Source organism: Embiotoca jacksoni, unplaced genomic scaffold (assembly GCF_022577435.1).
Source record: "Embiotoca jacksoni isolate LCO1_2020_lvr unplaced genomic scaffold, fEmbJac1.0.p SCAF_12, whole genome shotgun sequence".
Lineage (NCBI taxonomy): Eukaryota > Metazoa > Chordata > Actinopteri > Embiotocidae > Embiotoca > Embiotoca jacksoni.
In genome coordinates, this window is record NW_027185252.1 from 10172770 (window position 1) to 10194200 (window position 21431).

General features: G+C 40.7%; 2 protein-coding genes across 3 annotated transcripts; both read right to left on the reverse strand.

Annotated features, from left to right (window-relative positions):
* Positions 1-2663: 2663 nt before the first annotated feature.
* Positions 2664-11744, reverse strand: LOC138195362 (uncharacterized). Of its 2 annotated transcripts, none has more exons than XM_069144700.1 (16): positions 11197-11744; positions 8348-8430; positions 8171-8251; positions 8002-8058; positions 7701-7913; positions 7560-7574; positions 7176-7221; positions 6890-6980; positions 6650-6791; positions 6408-6512; positions 6102-6195; positions 5915-5948; positions 5673-5750; positions 5418-5520; positions 5194-5315; positions 2664-5090 (listed from the first exon to the last, which is right to left on the reverse strand). In XM_069144700.1, exons 1-16 carry the CDS (start codon positions 11252-11254, stop codon positions 4955-4957), a joined length of 1458 nt encoding a protein of 485 aa, XP_069000801.1. In that variant the 5' UTR covers positions 11255-11744; the 3' UTR covers positions 2664-4954. The 2 variants fall into 2 exon arrangements, with proteins under 2 accessions (XP_069000801.1, XP_069000800.1); XM_069144699.1 differs by having other exon boundaries at positions 7461-7574; positions 11197-11743.
* A 27-nt stretch (positions 11745-11771) lies between these two features.
* On the reverse strand, positions 11772-18834 carry pyroxd2 (pyridine nucleotide-disulphide oxidoreductase domain 2). Its single transcript, XM_069144698.1, has 16 exons — positions 18514-18834; positions 18068-18087; positions 17821-17914; positions 17301-17374; positions 17002-17157; positions 16633-16786; positions 16431-16492; positions 16250-16347; positions 15995-16136; positions 15762-15896; positions 15609-15681; positions 14649-14802; positions 13709-13860; positions 13405-13511; positions 12898-13018; positions 11772-12646 (listed from the first exon to the last, which is right to left on the reverse strand). The coding sequence occupies exons 1-16, from the start codon at positions 18635-18637 to the stop codon at positions 12576-12578; spliced, it is 1737 nt and encodes a 578-aa protein (XP_069000799.1). The 5' UTR covers positions 18638-18834; the 3' UTR covers positions 11772-12575.
* Positions 18835-21431: the final 2597 nt, after the last annotated feature.

The window sequence follows — 21431 nt, forward strand, 5'->3', positions numbered from 1 at the left end:
AGGCTAATGATGCTTTACACAACCGTGCCGTCAGCACGTTGCACAACTTTGACAGACGTGTGTAAATGTGACCAACAGGAAGGGCTCTGCTTCCAGAATAGTTTCAAACATCAAGTTCCAAGTGTCTTAAAGAAGCTCCCTATACCACAGGGTAGATATTTCCTTGTTGAGATGGCCGCAAACCACCGGCTCTAAAAAAAGGCCCAGCCTCACCGTAGCCATGGTGAACGTGACTGATGAGAATATGCTATACCACCCCTGCCCAGGAGTATGTTACTATAGTCTAACCTATCATCATGGTGTAGAAAGCATAAAGATTTAACTCATCAGTGGAGATCCATATATATATATATATATATATATATATATACATATATATATATAAAAGGAAGAAGTCCTTTTTCAAGCCAGAGTCACTTCAGTGCTCAGTCCTGACCCAATTCAGGTTTCTCCCAGATGTTTAGAAGGTCTTTCTACATGTTTGAAAATTGTTTATTTGTTTTTGGAGTCATTTTGGGAGGATTTGGGACAATTTTAGCCACATGGAAATGTTTGGCCTCAGGGTGTTGTGTTGATAAACTGTATTTCAGTTTTCAAGTAAACCTCAATGGGCACCTCTCGAAGGCAGCCAGGTTTATTCATGGCCATGAAAAATTACAATTATGACAGGGGAGGTAGGAGGCCAAACATCAACTGTAAAAACACTTAGCCCTATGCCGATTTCTAGGGAGGCGAAAAGCAATCACATGTCACACATACAGTTTGTATTCATGTGCATGTGAAAGCTTTGAAGCAGTAATTGAGATGTTTGTGCGTGCCAGCGATGGTGCGACTGGGTGGCAGGATGGTGGTCCCTCCCTGACTGGTAAACCCGAACAGGAAGAGCAGACCCCCTATTAGCGGGACCAAATCAGAGGGATCTCCAAGGCCTCTCCAAGGGACAGGAAAGAGAGACGTGAGAAGAAGGGGGGGGGGGGGGGAAAGCGAGAGGAAACAGGGGGTGCTAAGGTTAAAAAATTAAAAATAAAAAAAATAAAAAAAACTAACATTACTGTGTGTAACATTCGTCCATTATAAGTTATGGCGCACTGTGGCGTATCAGACTAATTAAACGAGACCAGACAGGTGTCCCTGCCTGTGCGCCCGATGCGTTTACAGCTCCGTGGGGATGTGTGCCAGTGAAAGTGCGTTTCAGGGCTCTCGGAGAGCTCTGAGGACCGAGAGAATCTCTGCTGAGGACCGAGAGAATCTCAGGTCTCTGTGGCGGAGCGCTCTCTCTCTCTCTCTCTCTCTCTCTCTCTCTCTCTCTCTCTCTCTCCACCTCTCTAATTACGCCAACCGAGCCGGCTCTGCCCTTACCCACAATCTGTGGAGGCATGAAATAAATACATGCTATCCAACAATAAACAAGTGCCTTTTCAAACGACAGCACCTCCTCAGGCTCACCCCCACTGCCGTCTCTCCAGGCTTTCATAATGCTTTTTTTTTTTGCTCTGAACTGGCTATAGGAGCACGCAGGCTCGGATTGTATAAGGATTTGGTGCCGGGGGTCGTGGCAATGAGCGTGCAGAGAGCGACATGGAGGTTTACCTCGTTAGATGTAGCGTCAAAGACCATGTTTGTTTGGTTTTTTTTTACTCTAAAGAGGGATCTAATTGGACCCTCGGGTAAAAAAATTTTTTTTTAATGTAATTCTGTTATAATAAATGAACAAAACATGATCATGTAATGATTTAAGATCCTTGGCAATATTCACACAGCTTAAAATTAATGTCTTTAAAGGACATTCTGGTCATTTTAAAGGGATAATCCACCAATTTAGTATAACATTTACATAATTAGGTCTATTTAAAATTTAAAAAAAAAAAAAAAAAATTAGGATATCTTGATTTTTGTTCCTGGCTTAAGATCCAAAAACACAGTCCTAAATTTCCTACAATCCCAGTTTGGGAAAAAGGCTTCTTTTTTTTCCTTACATTTTCCAGTCTTTAGCAAAAATGATATAATCTTGATGACTTTAGGGTTACTTTTACAACTTTACAAAGTGTGGGTAGTATTCATTTTGACAACTAAATTAAACTTTGTGTAAAGTATGTACATATGTGGAGCAACCCTTTAATTTTGCAGCATATTGCAGTCTCATACTTGCAAAGATTACATATGCATTTGCAGGTGGCATCAGGCCTCAGTTTCTCTCTATTTAAAATGTCATCTGTGGCATAATGGTTGCTTTTCCCCACATTCTCAGCGCTGCTTCCATCTACCATCGGTCTGGGTGGTTACAGATTTCCCCACGCATCTTTCATGCTGACCACACGAGTGTCTCCTGCTAGTGATGAGAGGGTTACCATGTCCCCCCCCCCCCCACCAGCCTGGCCCGCTTTGATTTACTATGTCAGGGTTTGGAACATCAGAAATTACTTAAAGCAACATATTGGTTCCTGGTGATCAAAAAGGAAGAATAAACTGTATATGCAATGCATAGGATGGTGAAGTTGGAAGCATATTTCAGTGCAAACCTTTCAGGTACAACTCTGCCACCTTGTGGAAGGAAGAAAAATGACATACCACTACCAGGAAATTAATGTTTACAATTTATTAGCAAAATAAAATGCTTCAGACCATTACTCATGTAGAGACACAGACACAGGTGGTGTAGGTGGTTCAAATATGTTTATTAAATATAAAAGACTCTTTTTGCAGTGCAGTAATGATAATACAAAATATTTGGGAGATTAACAGAATTGCAGTGCTCTGGTTATAAATGTGTACATTAATTAATTAATTAGAAATACATCTTCCTGAAATAGTTTGAAAATGAGTAAAGAGACTAAAAAACACCAAACAACCAACATTGAAGGGGAAAATGTTTGTCCAATTTGACATATTTATACAGTGAAATTTAAAATTTGCTATGGTAAAAATCAAACATTTTTACAAGTCTACAAAAATTAAATGCACTGTGAAACCGCAGTTAACAGCACCAATCAAATACGAAGTATGTCAACTCAACATGTGCAGTCTTCAGGTTTGGTGTCTCGTTCCTTTTTCACAAGTTTTAGACGCAAAACAGAAAGTAATGCAAGAAAAGCAGAAGTGCAGCATGTGACAGTGTTTGCACCAAATGGTTCTGAATAAGGTTTGCCTCTTAAAGCCAGAAATAAACAGAAGATGGGCCTTGGGATTTACTATAAATTTATATTACTCACCATAAAGTGAAAAGACAAAATGGCCAGTAAATCAAAAAGCTAGATTGAGTTCCCAAAGTATGTTGTAAAACAGAAATAGAAAAAAAAAAAAAGAAGATGTATAAATAGGAAAATAAATACTATCGCAATGCTGTGCATAGTTTACTAGTGAATGTAGTGTGGACTGAAATTGTTGTCTGGTGGATGATACAAACACATGCCAATGGGCTTTAATTCACTGTCTAGTGTTGAAACTCGTGAAAGGTTGAAGCTGTTTTCACTGCAGAGCCACTGAAATACTGAATCGGAGCCACTCAGGTCAAAAACACTGCTTCTTTTTTCCATCATTTTAAACATATTGTGAATGTGTGTGCACAGGATTATTTGTGCCGGAGATGGTAAAGTGTGTGTATGTCTGACAATCAATGCGGCACATTTCTTTCGCATAGAGATGAAGCACTTTGATGTTTACTATGCAAATGTTGCAGGAAAATATTGAATATTCTAATGCTGAGATAAAACCAATTCATTCTTGTCATTTGAATTTGGTATACAGATAAGTGGCACAACGGGCTCTCCTATTGTTCACCAAGCAGGAGGGAGAAGCCTGCAGAACTAAAGTACTTCACACCCGAAATTTCATGCAATTCAGACCAAAAATACCCTCATAATTACCATAAAGATAATACAATACATCACGGATGCAGACTTCCCCAAAATCCTAACACAACGCCATCCTAAAATCAGGATTTATTTTTTTTCCCACTCGGTCACATAATATTGTCAGGTGTAGCTATTGCTTCTACCAAACCATAAAAGCATGGTTAGTATGAAAGACAATGAATCCTCCATAAGTTGTCAAGACACCTCAACAGACGTGCAGTGAGAGGATCCAATCTTTCAAGAAACGGGCAGCCATTGGTAAATAAAGTGATCTTTGAATTAACAAAACAATTTTGCATTTCTTCAAGTCCAATTGTGGCTCTTAAGTTTACCAACATATGAGCATCTTAACTAAGGCTACATAGTACAGTATAAAGGCACCCCTCTGGGTCTCTGTAGTTTATTGGCTAAAAAAAAAAAAACTAATCTGCATAGGGGAGGCACTGAAATGTCAAGTACATCCATTGGTAAGTCTTTGGTCTGGTGGACATTGTGCTGATACAGGCACAGGAACAACAAGTGTAAAAGGAGCCCCAGGTTCATAAACCGCAGGGTAAATTTACTGTCCTGTAAAAATGGGGATGAACACTGCTTTGTGGTAGAATTTTTAAAGAAGGAAGGTCCCCAAAATAATGGAAAGTCAAATCCATTCTGATTCCTTTCACTACCTCTGTGCATGGCAGGGCAATAATGTTTTTCTCTAATAGTGGACCAAAGAAATTTCACTTCTTTATGTTGTCGGCTTGTGACGTGTCCCTCAAAAGAGAGAATAGGTCACTTGTTGCTATTAAAGGGAAGCAGATATGAAGGTTTTCATTCAAACAAAGACTACACCACTGGGTTTTTGTTGCTGGTTAATTTTGTACTACTGAGGAAAATCATCCTGCCTGCCGTTTGGTTGAAATAAAAGCCTTCATCCTCTCAGAGCTTTGTGGCACGTGTGTGACTATCCCTCCCTAAGAGTCTTAGTTCTGGCTCGGATCCATTCTGCCATAGTAAATATTTATAGCCCAGAGTACCTGGTCCAGTACGTACCAGCTCCATTGGCACAGTCGGTGCATCCCAGTTTTCTGTACACTACAGAGGCAGAGCGTAAGCCGAGTTCAAGGCTGCCAGGGTTTCCTGTCTTTGCCTTTCTGATCGGGAATGTGTTTGTAGCGACATTTGTCCCCAAAGTGGCAGCCAGTGGTTCTCCAGAAGTAACACTCGTCCCCGTTTACCGGGCCACGTCTTCGAGGTCTATGCAGGGACGCAAAAAAAGGCACATTAGTTATAAATTAAAACTGCGTCCTGTTGGAAGAGTGACTTGTAGTTTTTAAAGTGCGTCTGAAGTGCTTCTTACCCAACAGCTGCCCCTGCCTGCTGTGTGATCGGGAGACAAGTCTTAAGTGGAATGGGAAGGACCCTTTGAGTGCGACGGTCAGGGTAGCGCACCACTAAACGCGTGTTCTCAATACAATAACCCTGTGAGAGCAAACACACATGCATCTCTAAGCCCACAAAAGTGTTCTTTTAAAAAAAAAAAAAAGCACAAGATTGAGATGGGTGGGCCAAATATGTTCGTACATTTAGTTTCTCCATGGCAGCAGCTGCCATAATTGCATTCTTGAAGTTGACAAAGGCACAGAATCTCTCGTGCAGCACACGGATACTCTCTATCTCGCCGTACCTGCAATAGAAAGCAACCAAAAGACAAGGCAATGACACCAGGGATGAATATTAGATCCCCATGTTTCTGTATACAAACATTGTGCTTATATGAAATGATGTCAACTCCCTAATTAGGTTAGTATCAAATATTGTACCAGACTCGGATCATACATTTTGAAAAGGTCCCATAGGTGTTTCTCAGTTAACCCAGTTGTCACGTTTCCCACCCACAGAGACGGGCAAGGGCTTCTAAAAGAAAAAGAGGGGAGAAGAAGTGACTCAAAGTAGAAAAATCACAGTTTAGATTAATAAAATTTAAAAAAAAAAAAAAAAAAAAAGTCAAATACAGTAATACCTTTGCTACGAACCCTCCTAAAACCTAGATTTGATTGGACAAATAAATGGTCACCTACCCTGGTTGCAAAACTGACAAATCTTGGCCCCCAGCTGCAAAACAAGAAGACCTTTACCACTAAGGTACATAGGAAATCAGCTGTATGATTTCAGCAAATAGCATATTGTATATCATACAATGCTCCTCCAGTTTTACAAAGAGAAGATGCTGGTCCTTTTCTGTAAAATATTTACATGTGGTCTTACCTCTGGCAGCATCGGAACAAGACGCCAGAACAGCCTGTACAGTCGATAATTTCTCCAGCAGTAGGACACATTGCATTTCTTCAAAACCAAGCTCCTGAGGAAAGAAGAGAGAGAAAAAAAAATAATGAGCAGTCATGATAATAAGAGTCAGAAGAATATCGCAAAGAAAGAACAGATAAGTAGCTTAACAAAAAAAAAATGTTGCTTCTAAAAGTGGAAAGTTCAGAGGAGACTCTAGTTGGTTTCAATCAGCTCTATCAAGCTTAAAGAAAACACTTTCGCCACTTTGTTTGCTTGTGTTTTTACCATTAACTGCAGCACTTTGCAGTTAAAGAGGTCATTGACAGCCTCCTCACAGTCTTTGTCCAGTTTCAGCACCTGCTCCATCGCCTTCTCAGCCTCACCGTACCGCTGCAACACACACAAAGACCCACAAAAACGAGTCAGTCAAGGCTAATCGTATCGCACAGGCTTAAGCTTGAAGCGATTGAGTTGCTATTTCTTTGATTGGATGTCATATCCCGTGACCACAGCAGCCGGTAACCGACCTTCATGCCCATGAGAGCGCTGCCCTTACGGAAGTGTCCTTTGGGCCAGTCCGGGGCCAGCTGAATGGAGCGTTCAGCATCCGTCAGGGCCTGAGGGTACTGGTCCAAGCAGTAATAACAATAAGAACGATTCCCAAAGAACCTACAGGGTGTTTCATAAAAGAAGCAAAAAGGATTACGGCACATGTGTCTGAAATGCATACACTCTTTTTGTAATAAACTAAACCCTAGAGGACGTACCTGTAATCCGTTGGGTCACATTTGATGGCTTCTGTAAACATACTGACTGCTTGTGCATACTGCCCCTCTTGCACCAGCTTTATCCCTTTTTCTGCAGGAGAGAAAGAAAGCCTGTGAATGATTCTCTGGTGAGAAAGCAGCCCAAGGGCTCAACTGACTGCTCACTGACATGCTTGTACAAAGGAATGTGTAGACAATAATGTCCTTGACGCCTTTGTTTTTGCTTCAATTAATTAGCTATTAAAAGGCTGGTTATGTGCTGTGCAGTGCCGAGATCCTTCCTCACCTGTCAGCGACGCGCTTTTCTTGGTCGTGGTGTCAGTTCCATTTGTCTGGAAGCAAAATATTATTTTCATTCCTTTATGGTCACGAAAATGCAAACACGCATATGCACACAGAGAGACACCAACAACTGTTATGAAGGCTGTCATGGTCCAGAGAGCACTTTTCCGCACATCACACTTTGACACTGGTGGAGGAAAACGCTGCCGCCACAAGAAAAATAGTGGACACATTCTGGCGGCTTCTGCTTCACCCACTCATCTTACATTATCCATTAGCACTCAATCACCTCTCTCCTGGCCTCGTTCTCCTTGTTTTCTTTGGACTTGCGATGTGATCCTTTGGGTTTGATATGGCTAGCAGCATTAGCAAAGAAGGCACTACTCACGTCCCATTCTGGCTCCTGTGGGACACGGAAAGTCAAACACTGGTGTTAAATCATCCAATACAAATACTACACCAACTTATTCATGCTCTCGAGCGCTGTCGCTAATGACTAGAAAATGACACACGGCTACAGTGCCCCTACCTCTTCAGTGGTTCTGGTTTTCTGATGTCCTTTGATTCCCGACGTAGTCATGACGGCACCAGAATACTTCTGTGAAGCTGCTGGTTTTGCCTCCCGTTTCTCTTCATTCTGCGCTCTTTGCGTCTCGTCTTCGGAACCAACTTCTGCCTCTGACTCACTCTCATCCAGCTCAGACTCGGCACCTCCATCCTCTTCTTCATCATCATCATCATCCTAATGTGTAGGACCGGATAAACATTTAGCTGCTCACAGGAAAGGCAAATCTAAAGTGCATTTCTGGAGGGAACAGTGTGACTTTTACCTGGTCAGCACTGTTGTTTTGCTTTATCTGTTCCTGCTTCTTACGTTTTCGGCGGCGCTGAAACCCATGCAGTACTTTACACATTAAAAACACCAGAGCAGAACAGACTTTGCATATTAAAAGTGCGCCGAACACCATATTTAAGGGGCGTGAGGATTTGCCTGCTCACCTTCCTCTTGGCTCTGCGTCTCTCTGCCCTCCGTCTGACCTTCTCCTCCTCACTCAAGTCCTCCTCTCCATTTAATGCATCCTAAACAAACACACACAGAGAGGGTGAATATTGCACATTATAACATCACCCTTGCAGTCCAGACATTGTCATGTCAGTCTGACACCATTTGTTTACCCGTGACAAAGTTGCATGGTCATTCGGGTCAGGCGAAGCGGCACCACAGTCCATTTGCTCCTCCTGCTGCTGGACGGGGGGGCCTTGGGGGAAATAAGTTCAGGAATGATTACATTGTCTTAATTTTTTGGGGAACCAGACATACTTCTATTCTAGAAAAGACACGAAAATCCCTTCCTAAGAACGCCATGGATCTGTTCCTCGGCTCTGCAGCAGGGCTTGACGAGCACAATTTCCTATTAAAGTTCTTTACCCTGCCCATGGAGGGGAATAACTCTCCAACACTGTGAAAGTGTATAATGCTTAGTTCCTGTGAAATACGAGACGGGATAGGCTGCACTATCTTTTAATATGATGGCATGCTTGTCTTTGCTTCTTCTTTCACTTTCCATCAGCTGTACATATAAAACATAAGCTGCAAGCATCCCTTATAAGGAAAAAGGAAAAAAAAAAACTTTTGTTCAAGAGCATAATTTACTTCAAAAGAGAACAAAAGATAATTTGCACATCTGCAAGTATGCAGAGAATTCTGATATTTGTGAGTGTCCTAAATGTAAAACCAAAAGTAACATGTGGTTATCCGGAAGGCAAATGTGCGTGACCCTCAGTCACATTCAAGTCTAATTACTTTGATTATCGATAGCAAAGCGCTACATTTTAAATAACATTGGGTGGAGACAGGAAACATTACATAATGCTCTCTTGTAAAAGGAATCAGGCTCAATGTGAGAAAAAAAAATCCACACGGAACAGAAAACTACTCAGGGAGACTGACTCAAGTTGTTTCTTTTCGGTCTACAGAGAGAAAGGTGTTTGCTGTAATTTTATCACTGCCAACGTGTAACGCACATAGCTGCCTCAGGGACACTGCTGTTTGAGAACATCTCGACTCAGAAGCTTGGCTGAAAATGACACCAAAAACAGCCACTTCCCTGATCGTAGCACATGTGTGCGTGTGTTAGAGAGGGCGTAGATCAGATCAGATCAAACCAAAGCCCTGCAGTTGATTTAGGCCCGATGGCAGCAGACAAACGACAAGATAAAAGGAAGCAAAACACTGGATCATGCAGCAATCTATCTGGTGTCAGATTTCCATTTGTTCAGCAAAGACGTCCAGAGAGTGACAAATCCATTCTTGGTCTGTGACTCATGTTGCGACTCGTGAGGCATCGATGGGAGAGCTCAGTGCAGTTTTACTCTTTAAGAACAAGCTTTGTGGACTGAATACAACAATCCTTGTGTGGAAAAAGAAGACAAGTAGCTAGTGGACTTCCTCACTCTTATCTCTACATGTATACTATCTCAGGTGCTCGCGACTCTGGTCAGCAGTTTGGACAATACTGATGAACTAAATCAACCAACCTTGCTGCCAACACCATCCATCCGTGTTTATCCCAGCACATTTATTTTAATCTGTCAAACTAACTCTCAATGGATTTAGTAAAGAGTCTCCAAACATACACGGAGAGTGTAAATTACTTCAGCTGCCCGTGTCCGGCTCTCTACTCAAATGTCAAGAAACAACCACAGCTAAACAGCTCCATCCTTTCAGCTTTCAGGCTTTTTTCTTAAATCTTTACTGTAATGGAATGTCCTCCTAACACATAAATGATCCCAGATCTGTGGACAAAAAGCAACAAAAGAGCCTCTGTTACTTCTCTTTGAGGAATCTTCCTAAATTAGTGTTGGGCTGAAAGGTGAGCTCTTTCCACAGGAATGCAAAATAACAGTGTAGCATCGTGAACTGGTGTGTTAACTTGGATATAAACTCCACAGCTCTTTTCACTTTACTGCTCTTCAACACACAGAGGCAGAGAGAGAACACATTCTTATCATTAAAACAATAAGTCATAAATCATACGTCGGTGGTTGTATGTGATTTTGTGAACTCACTGCAAGGTGTTTACACAACATTAACAAGTTTTTTTGTTTTTTTTTACAGCAACTTGCATGACTGCAGGGAACAGCTGTTTTAATGGAGGTGAGACTTTACAGAGACCCTGAGCGGAAAACCAGTGACAAAGACACTCAAAACGAGAGAAATACACAGTCTGGGTGGGTTAGCCGGAATCCAATTCCAGTGATAAATCTGATAAATGTAGCATTTAAATAAACTATATATAATATAATATATACAACATCAGTTTCCTTTTTGAGTGTTGAAAGAGGCCTTTCAGGATGCTCAGCTTCCTGTAATGTCATTTTAACAGAGGGTCCTTAAACTAACCTGCTCTGCTGGCTGTACTACTAGGAAATCACACACACACACGCGGAAAACCAAAGAAGAGGAACAAAGTGCGGGCACATGACAAGTTTAAAGACACATAACTGGATGCCCGTATATTCATAAACAATTAACGGCTCAGCTTGCAGGGACTTTTGTCACCTATTTGAGGCATTGTTATCATACCAACGCGCACCAGGGAATGCACTTATGAGTTATGGCCTTAAAGGCACACGTCGTGTTGTGTATCTGGGATACGTATGCCATACTTAAACTTGAAAGTTCTGTTAATTATTTGCTTCACGAATGTAAAAAAAAAAAAATATGTATATATATCTTAGGAAGTGTTGGTAGATATTACGACAACTGTACGGCACCTACTTCGCAAACTTGGAAGCAGTGCAAGCAAGAGGGTGTAACAGGCAGGAGGGGGAACTTTCATTGTCGGACCACGAACTCAACGTAATCTTCACGACAAAGACAATAACGCAACACTTTAACGACTCCGAGCAATGAATCACGCGTTAGCTGTTATCCGGAGTTTCCTTGTCACACGCGTTTCACGATCACTTTGAAGATCGGCGTAACTCGCGTAAAGTTTTGAAAAGTGGGACGTGTTTCTTACCGCTCCCGAGTCCCAACAGCCTGCATATATCTCTGGTGAATTTCATCAGCGCAACCATCCAGCATTATCGTGTCGAGTATTCCCACAAACGATGTATTTCAATAAATGTCTGCAGCCGCGTGAACACGTTCGTATCGTTTGGGACGATCGGTATCGAATCTGCGGGAATCTTTGGTGGTTTAATCCGCTTCCTGAGCGTCAAGCGCCGACGCTGGGTCCACCCTGAGCAGCGTCTTAAAGGCACAGGACACGCTATCTATTTATTGGAACAAATTCAGTTGTTATCGGAGAGGAACAATAAAGAATGACGTGTATATATCCTTATTATCGATAATTAAGAAGGATAATGGTGCCAATATAGATGTCACACCTTAATAACTGTTATACATGTTCTATTTTCATAATATAATAATTTACACATAATATGATAGTAATCATGTACCACAGTGTGGAGCTTTTTTTTTTTGTCAAACTTCAATGAGCAAGGTCAACAGTGAAGTTTCAAGGTTTTTCTTTTTTTTTTTTTTTTAAGGTTCTAGATAAACAGATAAAAGTAATTTTGGTTTCCTATGCACAATTATACTATATCTATCAATAAAAGCCACGGTAAAAGATCATGATTTTCTGTCAGAATACTTCCAAAAAACGTTGTAGGTCACATTCAATTAAACAGTTATCCACCATTATTTTCCTTTTCATTGACTTGATTGTTGCGTTGTGTTTATACTGAAACACCGCATTGTCCTTTAGATAAAGCCTTTATTACGGGGCAGTTTACCATGTCACAGTAGGAGAGGTACAGGAGTAAATAATGAAATTAACGGTTGGATTTCTGTTTCATCTTCAGGGTACTTACTTGAGTAAAATAGTTCCATCCCTAATGTTATGAGTAACACCCTTTGTGTTAATAAATATACATTTATAAATGAAACACATTTGCTTCAATTCATTTGAATTTATTTAAACAAACTTGTGAAGTATTCGACTGCGCAACATTAAACAATTTTAGTTTATTTCATTGAGAGTATCTGTTATTCTAAAAATACATTTGTCTTTTAACATTCATGTTGTGTTGGTGTCAGTGATTTTCTGCTGGCTCATTTAGATGATTTTGTGTTTTTCCACTAGGGGACTTTTCACATGGACGGCATATAAAGACCCTAAAAGTTGTTTTTATTGAGCCTCTCCCAAATCACTTGTATTATTGAATCAAGCATTTAGCCCATATCCATACAAACAGGGTGCTCAAAAACATACAGTAAAATGGTATACAGCTAACTGGAGCGAGTGTTGAAATATTTTTCTCAAACTAGTCAGATTCAAGTGAAAGAGAGGTTGAGCACTGATGAGGGGACCACACACTGATGCTGTCAGATGTCTCACTGGTGTTTCATGTCAGCCAATACCATACGTGCTGCGTTCCATCCAGAGGAACCCATCACACCACCACCTAAAAATCATCAAACATATGGAATTAAAAAAGAATGCTGAACGGTGGGGGGGAGATGACAGACAGACACCTGACATCGTCTTCATTTCTTTATCATCAGCAGTGAAGATGAGATTCAATTCAAAGCGCCATGGTTCATTAACTGTGCTCTTCAAACAAACATACATTATTGCACATATTACTACACTACACTGCACACAACAAACAGCTACATCTTCAATTCAATGTTCAGCTGAGCATTAAAAACAAACCTGGATGACAGCCACTGCCACACAGATAGAGCCCTTTAACTGGTGAACGGTAGTCTGAGAGAGAGGGTAAAGGTCGTGCTAGGTAGAGCTGGTCCAGAGACATTGATCCATGGAAGATATTCTGTAAAAACAAGACCAAAATGGTTACTTTTTTTGATACATATTTTTATATATATAAATACGTTATCATGTATCAAAAAGTAGCCTGCCATTTGCCAAATGACTGCTTCTGTTTGTTGTGTATTTGTGAAACAAATGCAGATCAGTGAGTTAAGAATCACACAGTTGATGTGAACTTTGACTCCGACTCATGGTTTGTGGTAAAACTGTCTGTAACCATTAACTTCTTAAACAGGGCCTGTGCCTCCATGGGCAATGAATGACTGAGCGCTGCAGAGGAAGCAAATCACTTCCTCTTCCACTGAACAGCTGATTGTGTCAAGCAAATAAGCTACGTGTCAACAGTGAAATTGCTCCTCAGTTCTCCAGTATCCACAGTGTACATACCCCTCCAGTGAGCCCGAAGATCCTCTCCAGGTCAGGCGGAGCCAGGATGTCCCTGCCCACTACTGATTTCTTAAACCCCGGGGCGTATTGCTCCACCCAGTCAAATACTAAAGAGACAAACACATGATTTTTCTGTGAAATGGGTTACTCTGAATACATTTAAAAAGCGTAATTTCTTAAACACACTCTGCCATCAGTTGAAGATCAGCATTAAACACAGCATCCTTGAACTAAATTTAGTAGCGATGTACACTTTAGGCACACTTTGAACTCCAAGAAGTCCTGGATTATTTGCGTTTCTGACCCGTGTCTGCAAAGGCCTCTCGGTCCTGATCAGTCCACTCCCTGCCCTCTATGTGGTAGGGAGTGAATTGGGTGAACAATGACACCACATGGCAGCCAGGGGGGGCCAGAGTAGGATCCAACACAGAGGGGATGGTCATCTCCAGCATCGGTCTACAGGAATAGAGGAACATGATTATGGCAACATGGTAGGGAGTGGAGGGGGGCGAGTTGTTGATAAAAAAAATTTGAATACAAAAATGAACAAAATATATTTTTAAAGATACATTTTGCAGGCCTGAAAACAACAGTTAAATATTCAAAATTGTATAAAAGTGGCTTCTGACTACTTTTGGCTTAACGGTTACATTGTCTGCAGTCTGCAAAGCAAACCAACTTTATGAATTGATGTACACACACACTCCAAGAAAACGAAGATCGAATCAGACTTGCATGAATGGGTTTCTGTCCCAAACAAGCTAACCGTGTCAGTTTACATCTGTGTGTGGAAAAAATACCTACTCTGGGGGATAATATCATAGTTGTAAGTGACACACGTGATATTGAAAGTCATTTTAATGTGCTATATACACTTATAATCTCAAATTTATGGTTTAAAGTGCTCAAAGTTTTTTTGTACACACTGTGATAGCTACTGCCTTTTGCAGCTGCAAGGTTCATCTGCAATCTACAATAACTATCACCTAACACTTTGCCCTGTATTTTCTATAGCAAGGAATCTATGACTGACTCTTATGTGCAACTTGCATAAAAATCAGTGCAAGAACATGAACTGAAATGTGTTTTTCCAGATCAACTGTTCCCTTCCAGTAGTATCTCCGTTTGGTCAGCTGAGCATCGGGATGATTTGGTTTCGGAGCGTATATTGCTGAATCTTACATAGAGTGTGTTTTGTGTGTTAAAGTGCTCATAAATGTTGAAGTGTAACGCCTTATATTTGCCTTGATGAGGGGCGTCCATTCATGGCCTCTTTGTATGCAGTCTCCAAGACCTCCACGCTTTCACAGTTTAGATGGATTGAGCACTGATGGTGAGGTCCAGGTTTATCGTCTGGTGTGGGAGATGCTAGGAAGTTTGGAAGCTTGTCTAGTGCCACTGTAAAAACAGGGCAAACAATAAACAAAGAAAATGACATGGAATCAGTGTGTGCTCTTCGCTTTTCTGTAAATTGCTATTTTTGGTAGAATAAAGTGCTGCTTAACTCAGTGTGTTGTATTTAAAACTACTTAATTCCTTCACCTTGATGTAAGACTGTTAATGACAGCCTTGTGTGTTTTGTAGAATTCAATTTAGGTCTAAGAGGAAATGTACTATAAAGGATCAATTAGGAGGAAAGGCTTCCTGGGTAATAAAGTCTTTAACAGCTCAGGCTCTGCTGTAATTAACAAGCAGGAGATACAAATGGCACCACACAGGCAGCTGAAGAATCCTAAACACCTTCTTCGTTGAGTGTGCTTTACACAGTTTTATAATACCCTAAACATGTGTTTTCAGTACCAAGAGCTTAGGAAGGGATCTCTGTAATAATGTACAGCACTACAGTAGCTGATACACTACACCTGTTTTCTATCTTCCGACTTCTTCACGGCTCTAACAGTGCTTGAATAGAGGTTCAATACACAGAAAACAGCTCTCCAAGTTTGACTATAGAATGAACAGTTTCACCTCAACATGTAAAACATATGGCATTTGATATATGCCAAAAGACAATACACCTGACAGCTATAGCAGTCTAAGTGTTCCTTTGAGACTTACTGTGATGTGAAATATTAACATGCTCCAAGGCAGCTTTAAACAGAAAAAGATCTCCACTGTAACTCAGAGGTTTTAATGTTTTATGTTATCTTGCCATTGGATAGAATTGATTTACAAGCAGCATGATAATCACAGAACAGACCTACCATTGATCTTAGTAACAGGTGAGGTGTAGTCTATCTGATCTACTGCTTTGATGAACTCTGGAGAAAGGGCAGCCTGCGATGAAAACAGCAGCCAGAATAAATGATTTTGTCTGCTGCAGTGCTTACATGTGCCGTTTATTTTGTCTTTATTACCTTTGGCGTGAGGTTCTTGAAGGTGACGTATGGGGTAGCATTTGACAAAACAACTTTACTGTGGATCTCTGTGCCATCCTTTAGTGCCACTCCCTTCGCAGTACCGTCTGAACCAACAAGGATCTGTCCTACATCCTGCCAAAGGCACATGTTGGATAATAAAGCTCATGCTAGAAAATCATTATTATGAATCCATCAAATAAACAGCATAAAATCAATAAATTAAACATTACCTTTTCAGTGAAAATGTCTACACCATGCGATCGAGCAGCGCTGGCAATAGCCTGAGACACACCTCCCATGCCTCCCTCCACGTAACCCCACGCTCCCTTCTCTTTCTCCAGCTCTCCCATCACATGATGCAACAGTACATACCTACAAGGAAAGGCCATGAAATCATTTTTTAAAGGTCAGTGTCTATTTCTATTCAGTTACACCTGTAATGATACGTGTTTGCATGCCACATTGTGCTTTAAAATGTGTCTCACCCACTGCCAGGATTACTGGGGCTGGTCATAGCTCCGATCACACCGTCAGTAGCCAGTGTTGCTCTCAGTGGCTCCGAATCGAACCACTGAGTGAGAATCTTTGACACGAAACATGAGTTAGTCATGATGGAGTCGATAAAAACAGCAACTAACACCAAACTTTGTGTCACCGATTACAAACCTTCATTATTGGTGCTGTTACAATCTCATAAAAGTCAGGAACGTTTCTGCCCAGTTTCATACCTTTAAATTCAGAAACACAACATAATATCATCATGACTCAGTTGGCATACAAAATGAGTCCATAAATTGTTATTTGGACATAAAAAAAAAAAAACGTAATATAAAAAGTTCATTTTCTAAACATGAATCCACCAACGAACCACATTTGATGAGAGGAGTCAGTGTTTTAGCTGCAGCCAACTTCTTCCTCAGTGATCCAGCGGTGATACCTGCAATATCTACAGGCGGAGCATCCAGGAGAGGGTGGATAGCTCCTGCTAGCTTCTCAAGGTGTGCAACAAACTCTGGATAAGCCTGTGTACACATCAAAGAATAGGTTAAGATGTAGGAATGCAAAGGAATGTGGGATTGTATGGGGAAAAGGGCCATATAGAAGTAAAGGTCAACAAAGACAACTTTTTCAGATCATAGTGCTGTGTGTGACAAGACCCCAAATACACAAACGTCTGTGCAGGGTCATGCACAATACAGCCAACCATTTACTGGAGCTGTCATAACACTTGAATCACCTTAGCATCCTTCTGTGAGAACTTGCCGATCTCCATCTGGTTCATCGCCAAATCTGAGCCCAGGGTGAGAGACCGGGGTGGAGCTCCTTTCACCCCCTCCTCCAACATGGGGGTGAAAGCATTGGGGTCCCTCATATACACCTTCAGCCCATGTTTCTGAAAACAAATAAGACACAAAGATGAAGACAAGAAAAATGAGCCAAATGAAGAGCTGAGAACAATGACGGTCACTATAAGCCATTCTAAAATCCACAAAATCAATATGGTAAAATATTTTTGTGCGAGACGGCTGTGAGCACCTTGAGCTCCAGGTCTGTGCATATGTGCGGTCGTAACAAACTCAGCAAGTAGGAGCACCTGGAGAAACGGAAACCTGCGTATACAAGAAGAAAACTCATATAACAGTGTATGAAGCCTGTAAAGATAGGAAATGACACAGTATGACCAAGAACACACATTAATTCAGTCTCTTCTAACACATTATTTTATAGTTTATATGCAAAACCTCTTCCACTAGTAAACAGTGGGTTCAACCAAATTACGCAAAACCTGTTTTTCTTTACATAACTGTGGGGGGTTTCTAGCAATGCAGATAAATGTGTGTTTGTGTTCCCCTGTATAATGCACAGACCAGTTTTCCTATTTCTTAGTTCATAAAGTTGTTCCATAGCTGTGCAGTGAGATACAGAATAAAGTGAAAAAGATAAATTGTTTGTTGTTGTAAGGGTTTTGTTTTGCTTTTGTTAAATTTGGCTGAACTGTCCCTTTATGGCCAGAGTTGAAACAAGACTTTTTTTTTCATTCCAGGGCCCATCCTACCAGGGAAGAGCTCCTCTGAAACAGCGGCTCCACCCAGTACATGTCTGCGCTCCAACACTGCTGTCCTCAGGCCTCCCCTCTGGAGATAGGCAGCCTACACACACACACACACACACACACACATACGCACACGCACACACACACACACACACACACACACACACACACACACGCAACCTTTACCTGAACCATATATTTAAGCCTATTATAGCATATTGGGTGTTGAGAAACAAATGCATGAACTCACTGCCACCAGTCCATTGTGTCCTGCAATGAAATGTAAAAAAATTCAGTTTTCCAAAACATATTCCACGTAGAAATTACTTTAAATTTCTTAGAGTTCTACAATTCAGCTTCCCTTTAGCAACTGAAATGAAAAGTTTGAAAACAATTTTTTTTTTTTTTTGTGCAAGCTGCTGTGCAGTAACTTTGCAGTCAACTGATGAGTCCAAAGTTGAACAATTAAGCAAGATCGTGCAACTGTGATCTCCCGTAGATGCACAGACAAAGACAGAGCTAACACTTCTCTGAGAAGGTTAAGGTTGGTTTTTTTTGACAAGTGATAAAGATGCTCTCACTAATTTCTTTAGCAAACTTAGCTGGAATGTTGTGTCAGTTGTGCATAATGTGGCGCAGCCTGCTGCAGCGCAGCGCAGCGCCTTTGTTTCATTGCACTGCGTCCACAGATCTCACCTCCGCCGATGACCAGCGCGTCATATTGGGCTTTTAAAGCGGTGTGGCTCGATCTGGATCCAGTCACTGTCCCCACCAGGGTCACAGCCCTGCGCCCTCGGTCAGTCCACACCGCCGCAGCCATGGAAGGCGTTCGAAGTATTACTCCACATCAGTCCCTCCCCCTTTTTCTCCCCCAAGAGGTGGCGTAAAGTCCGGGTTTCCTGTTGGAGCAACGACTGTTGCCAGTGAATAAACTCATCAGGATTTAGGAGCGGGAAACTCATCAATTAATAAGGAAGGCAATGATGGTAATTATTTACGTAGGCTTCCTACATATTTGTTAAGTGTAGTGAAAGTGCTCGTGTTTGTTCCACTGACCACAAACGCAGTAAAATGACACGTGGCAGGCCCATGACCAATCTGACATTTGAATTAATTTATTTAGAGTTATTTTTGACCAATTTCAGTTTACGGTCATATTTTACATTGTTATACGTGACGTTTTACTTTGCTACAATTGGGTTTTTATGTGGGCTCTCAGTCTCTGGTCGAACATCTACCCGTGACGGGATCAGAAAACTATTTAATCACAAATATTGTGTAAGGAGTTGGGTATTACTTTTAAGACTTCTAAAGGGGAATTTACATGATTATTAGTTATCGGTCATATTACATCGTTGTTCTTCAAACGTCCACTAGGTGGCACAGTTGTTCCATTAAATCGTCGTTTACAATCCCCCCCAGTTTTCTACAATCAGCTTCTCTAACCACTTTAAAATTGCGCCAGTAATGTCATTAAAGCTTATCGAGTCCACGTAGCTTCGTGGTGCAAGACGTATCCATGTCCTTTACTAAAGTAAAAATACAAAAACCTCACTCTGAAAAAAGATCTACAAGTGAAAAGTCCTGCACTCAAAACCTTACTTAAGTAAACTATGTAGGCCTACATATTTTTTAGAATTTTTTTTTTTTTATATATATATATATGGACTGTTATTACAACTGTATTAATGTGTTGTCTGCATTTTAGTGCTGTCGTTATTTAAGGTTGTGCTTATTTTAATTACTTTATATACTGTTGATTTGTTTTATCGATAGTAATGCATCATATTCTTTAAAGTAAAAATCATCCTGTGTTTGTGTTGATGTGCTGTGAGAACCACATATCTGTAAAAACTCAACAGGCTCTGAAAACCTGTTTTTGTCTTTGTGTTAATGCATTTAACAGCCCATTAACAGCTCAAGTGTGTTTTTTAATAGAGTATTTAGCTGAAGAAGTAAAAGAATACCCACAACCCATGAAGTAACATTTAGTCCTTCAGTTACATCAGAAATATTTAAAGTCAAAATCACCAAATTAGGTGATACATGCGTTTGACTGTACAGGAGGGGCATACACAGTTTATTCTAAAAAGTATCTAAAGCTGTGAGACATTGTAGTGGAGTAAAAAGTACAGAATTTGCCATTGAGATGTAACCTAATAGAGCAGAAGTAGCCAATAAAGCTGCATAAACAGGAAGATACTCCAGTGAAGTACAAGTACTTCAAATCTGTAATTGTACTTGCAATAGATTTAACCACCAATTCTAATCTACGTTAGCATTTTTTTATTAGAAGCTAAATATTTTGATATTGGCAACAGCTTATAGGCTACTATCGTCATGCTGTCTGACAGATCTTGGGAATATGCAAATTTATAAAATAAAATAAAGAAAAAAGCCAAACATGTGAAAAGCAACATTTGCTCCACAAAGTTCATGGGACTTCTTTGTAAATGTGTTTTCACACCTAAAAAATAGGTTTCAAAAAGTTAAATAACGAGAAAGTGCTGTTCAAATCATTGTTTCTTAGCTGGTTTGGGTTTGGGCCCGAGTCATCTCACGGTTAGGCCCACCTTAAGAGCTTTAAGATGAGCTCTTAACACAGAATGGTTTCCTATAGTGCTGCTGTTGAAGATGTCATGTTGGCCTAGTGGTTCATTCACAATGCATTAATGAGATAAGAGGCCATAGATCATACTGTGGACCAAAGCAGCCGTCCTGGGAGCAGACAGAGCTGGAGAGGGAGATTGTCTGCTGGGATCTGAGGAAGGGAGGGTTTTAATTGGTACAAAAACAGCCAAACACAGCAAAACATAAACAAGTTATCTTCTCATCTTGTCTATATAATGTGGATTTTTTTTTAACATGTTTTGCTTAGACAGTGTAAAATAATTCCTGAGGTTTATACAGACTGTGCACTCTCCTGGTAGAGGGAATGAAATGAGGTGTTATGGTGATCTAGAGTTTCCTGCTAGACTTAACCTGCCTCTCCCTTGGTGTATTAGTGTAGCATTAGTCTCAGGGAAGGGAAATGATCCTGATATGCTTTCTGCTTGATTTTTCTTTAAGGAACGTCTGCGGACAACAGCCAATCAACCATAACTAGATCAGAAGATCGAGGCAGGAGATTTTGTTCTTGTAAGCAGAAATTAACACTTCATTCCCCTTTGTCGGCAGAAATTCAACACTGCACCCCTCGAAGGCTCTCCCAGGCAATAAAGGAAAAAATTAAATTATGTTATAACAGCTCCGCACCAAAACACAATTATCCAATTTTCTGGAAAAAATGTGATCCCATGCCTCCAGGCAGAGAGGTTCACTGGTGAAGATGTTAGGCCTCTCAGCATTCATGATAATGAAATCATAAATGACTGTCTCGCAGCAGTCCATAAAAGGTGTTACGGTGTAGAATGAACATTAAAAGGTCAGTTCTTCTTTCCTTGCTGGAACAAACTAAAGACACATTTAATCTTTACCCATAATGAGGAAGTAGATTGTCAGTCAGGAGGTAGACTCATTTAGATAATTAGAAAAAAACAGAATTAACTTTTTATACATTTTTGTAGTGACAAAAAATACAATTGGTTTCAGGTGTAGTGGTGGTGTTGTGTAAA

What these genes read in the sequence shown, in the direction of transcription:
- LOC138195362 (XM_069144699.1), bottom strand. Translation starts at nt 11,254, where the DNA reads ATGGTTGCGCTGATGAAATTCACCAGAGATATATGCAGGCTGTTGGGA. An exon ending in TTGTTCCGATGCTGCCAGAG is followed by an intron (nt 5,949 to 6,101) that starts GTAAGACCACAT and finishes CTTGTTTTGCAG; the next exon opens with CTGGGGGCCAAGATTTGTCA. An exon ending in CTATGGGACCTTTTCAAAAT is followed by an intron (nt 5,521 to 5,672) that starts GTATGATCCGAG and finishes TTTCTATTGCAG; the next exon opens with GTACGGCGAGATAGAGAGTA.
- pyroxd2 (XM_069144698.1), bottom strand. Translation starts at nt 18,637, where the DNA reads ATGGCTGCGGCGGTGTGGACTGACCGAGGGCGCAGGGCTGTGACCCTG. An exon ending in TAACAGCACCAATAATGAAG is followed by an intron (nt 16,348 to 16,430) that starts GTTTGTAATCGG and finishes TTCGTGTCAAAG; the next exon opens with ATTCTCACTCAGTGGTTCGA. An exon ending in TGGCAGTGGCTGTCATCCAG is followed by an intron (nt 12,647 to 12,897) that starts GTTTGTTTTTAA and finishes GATGATTTTTAG; the next exon opens with GTGGTGGTGTGATGGGTTCC.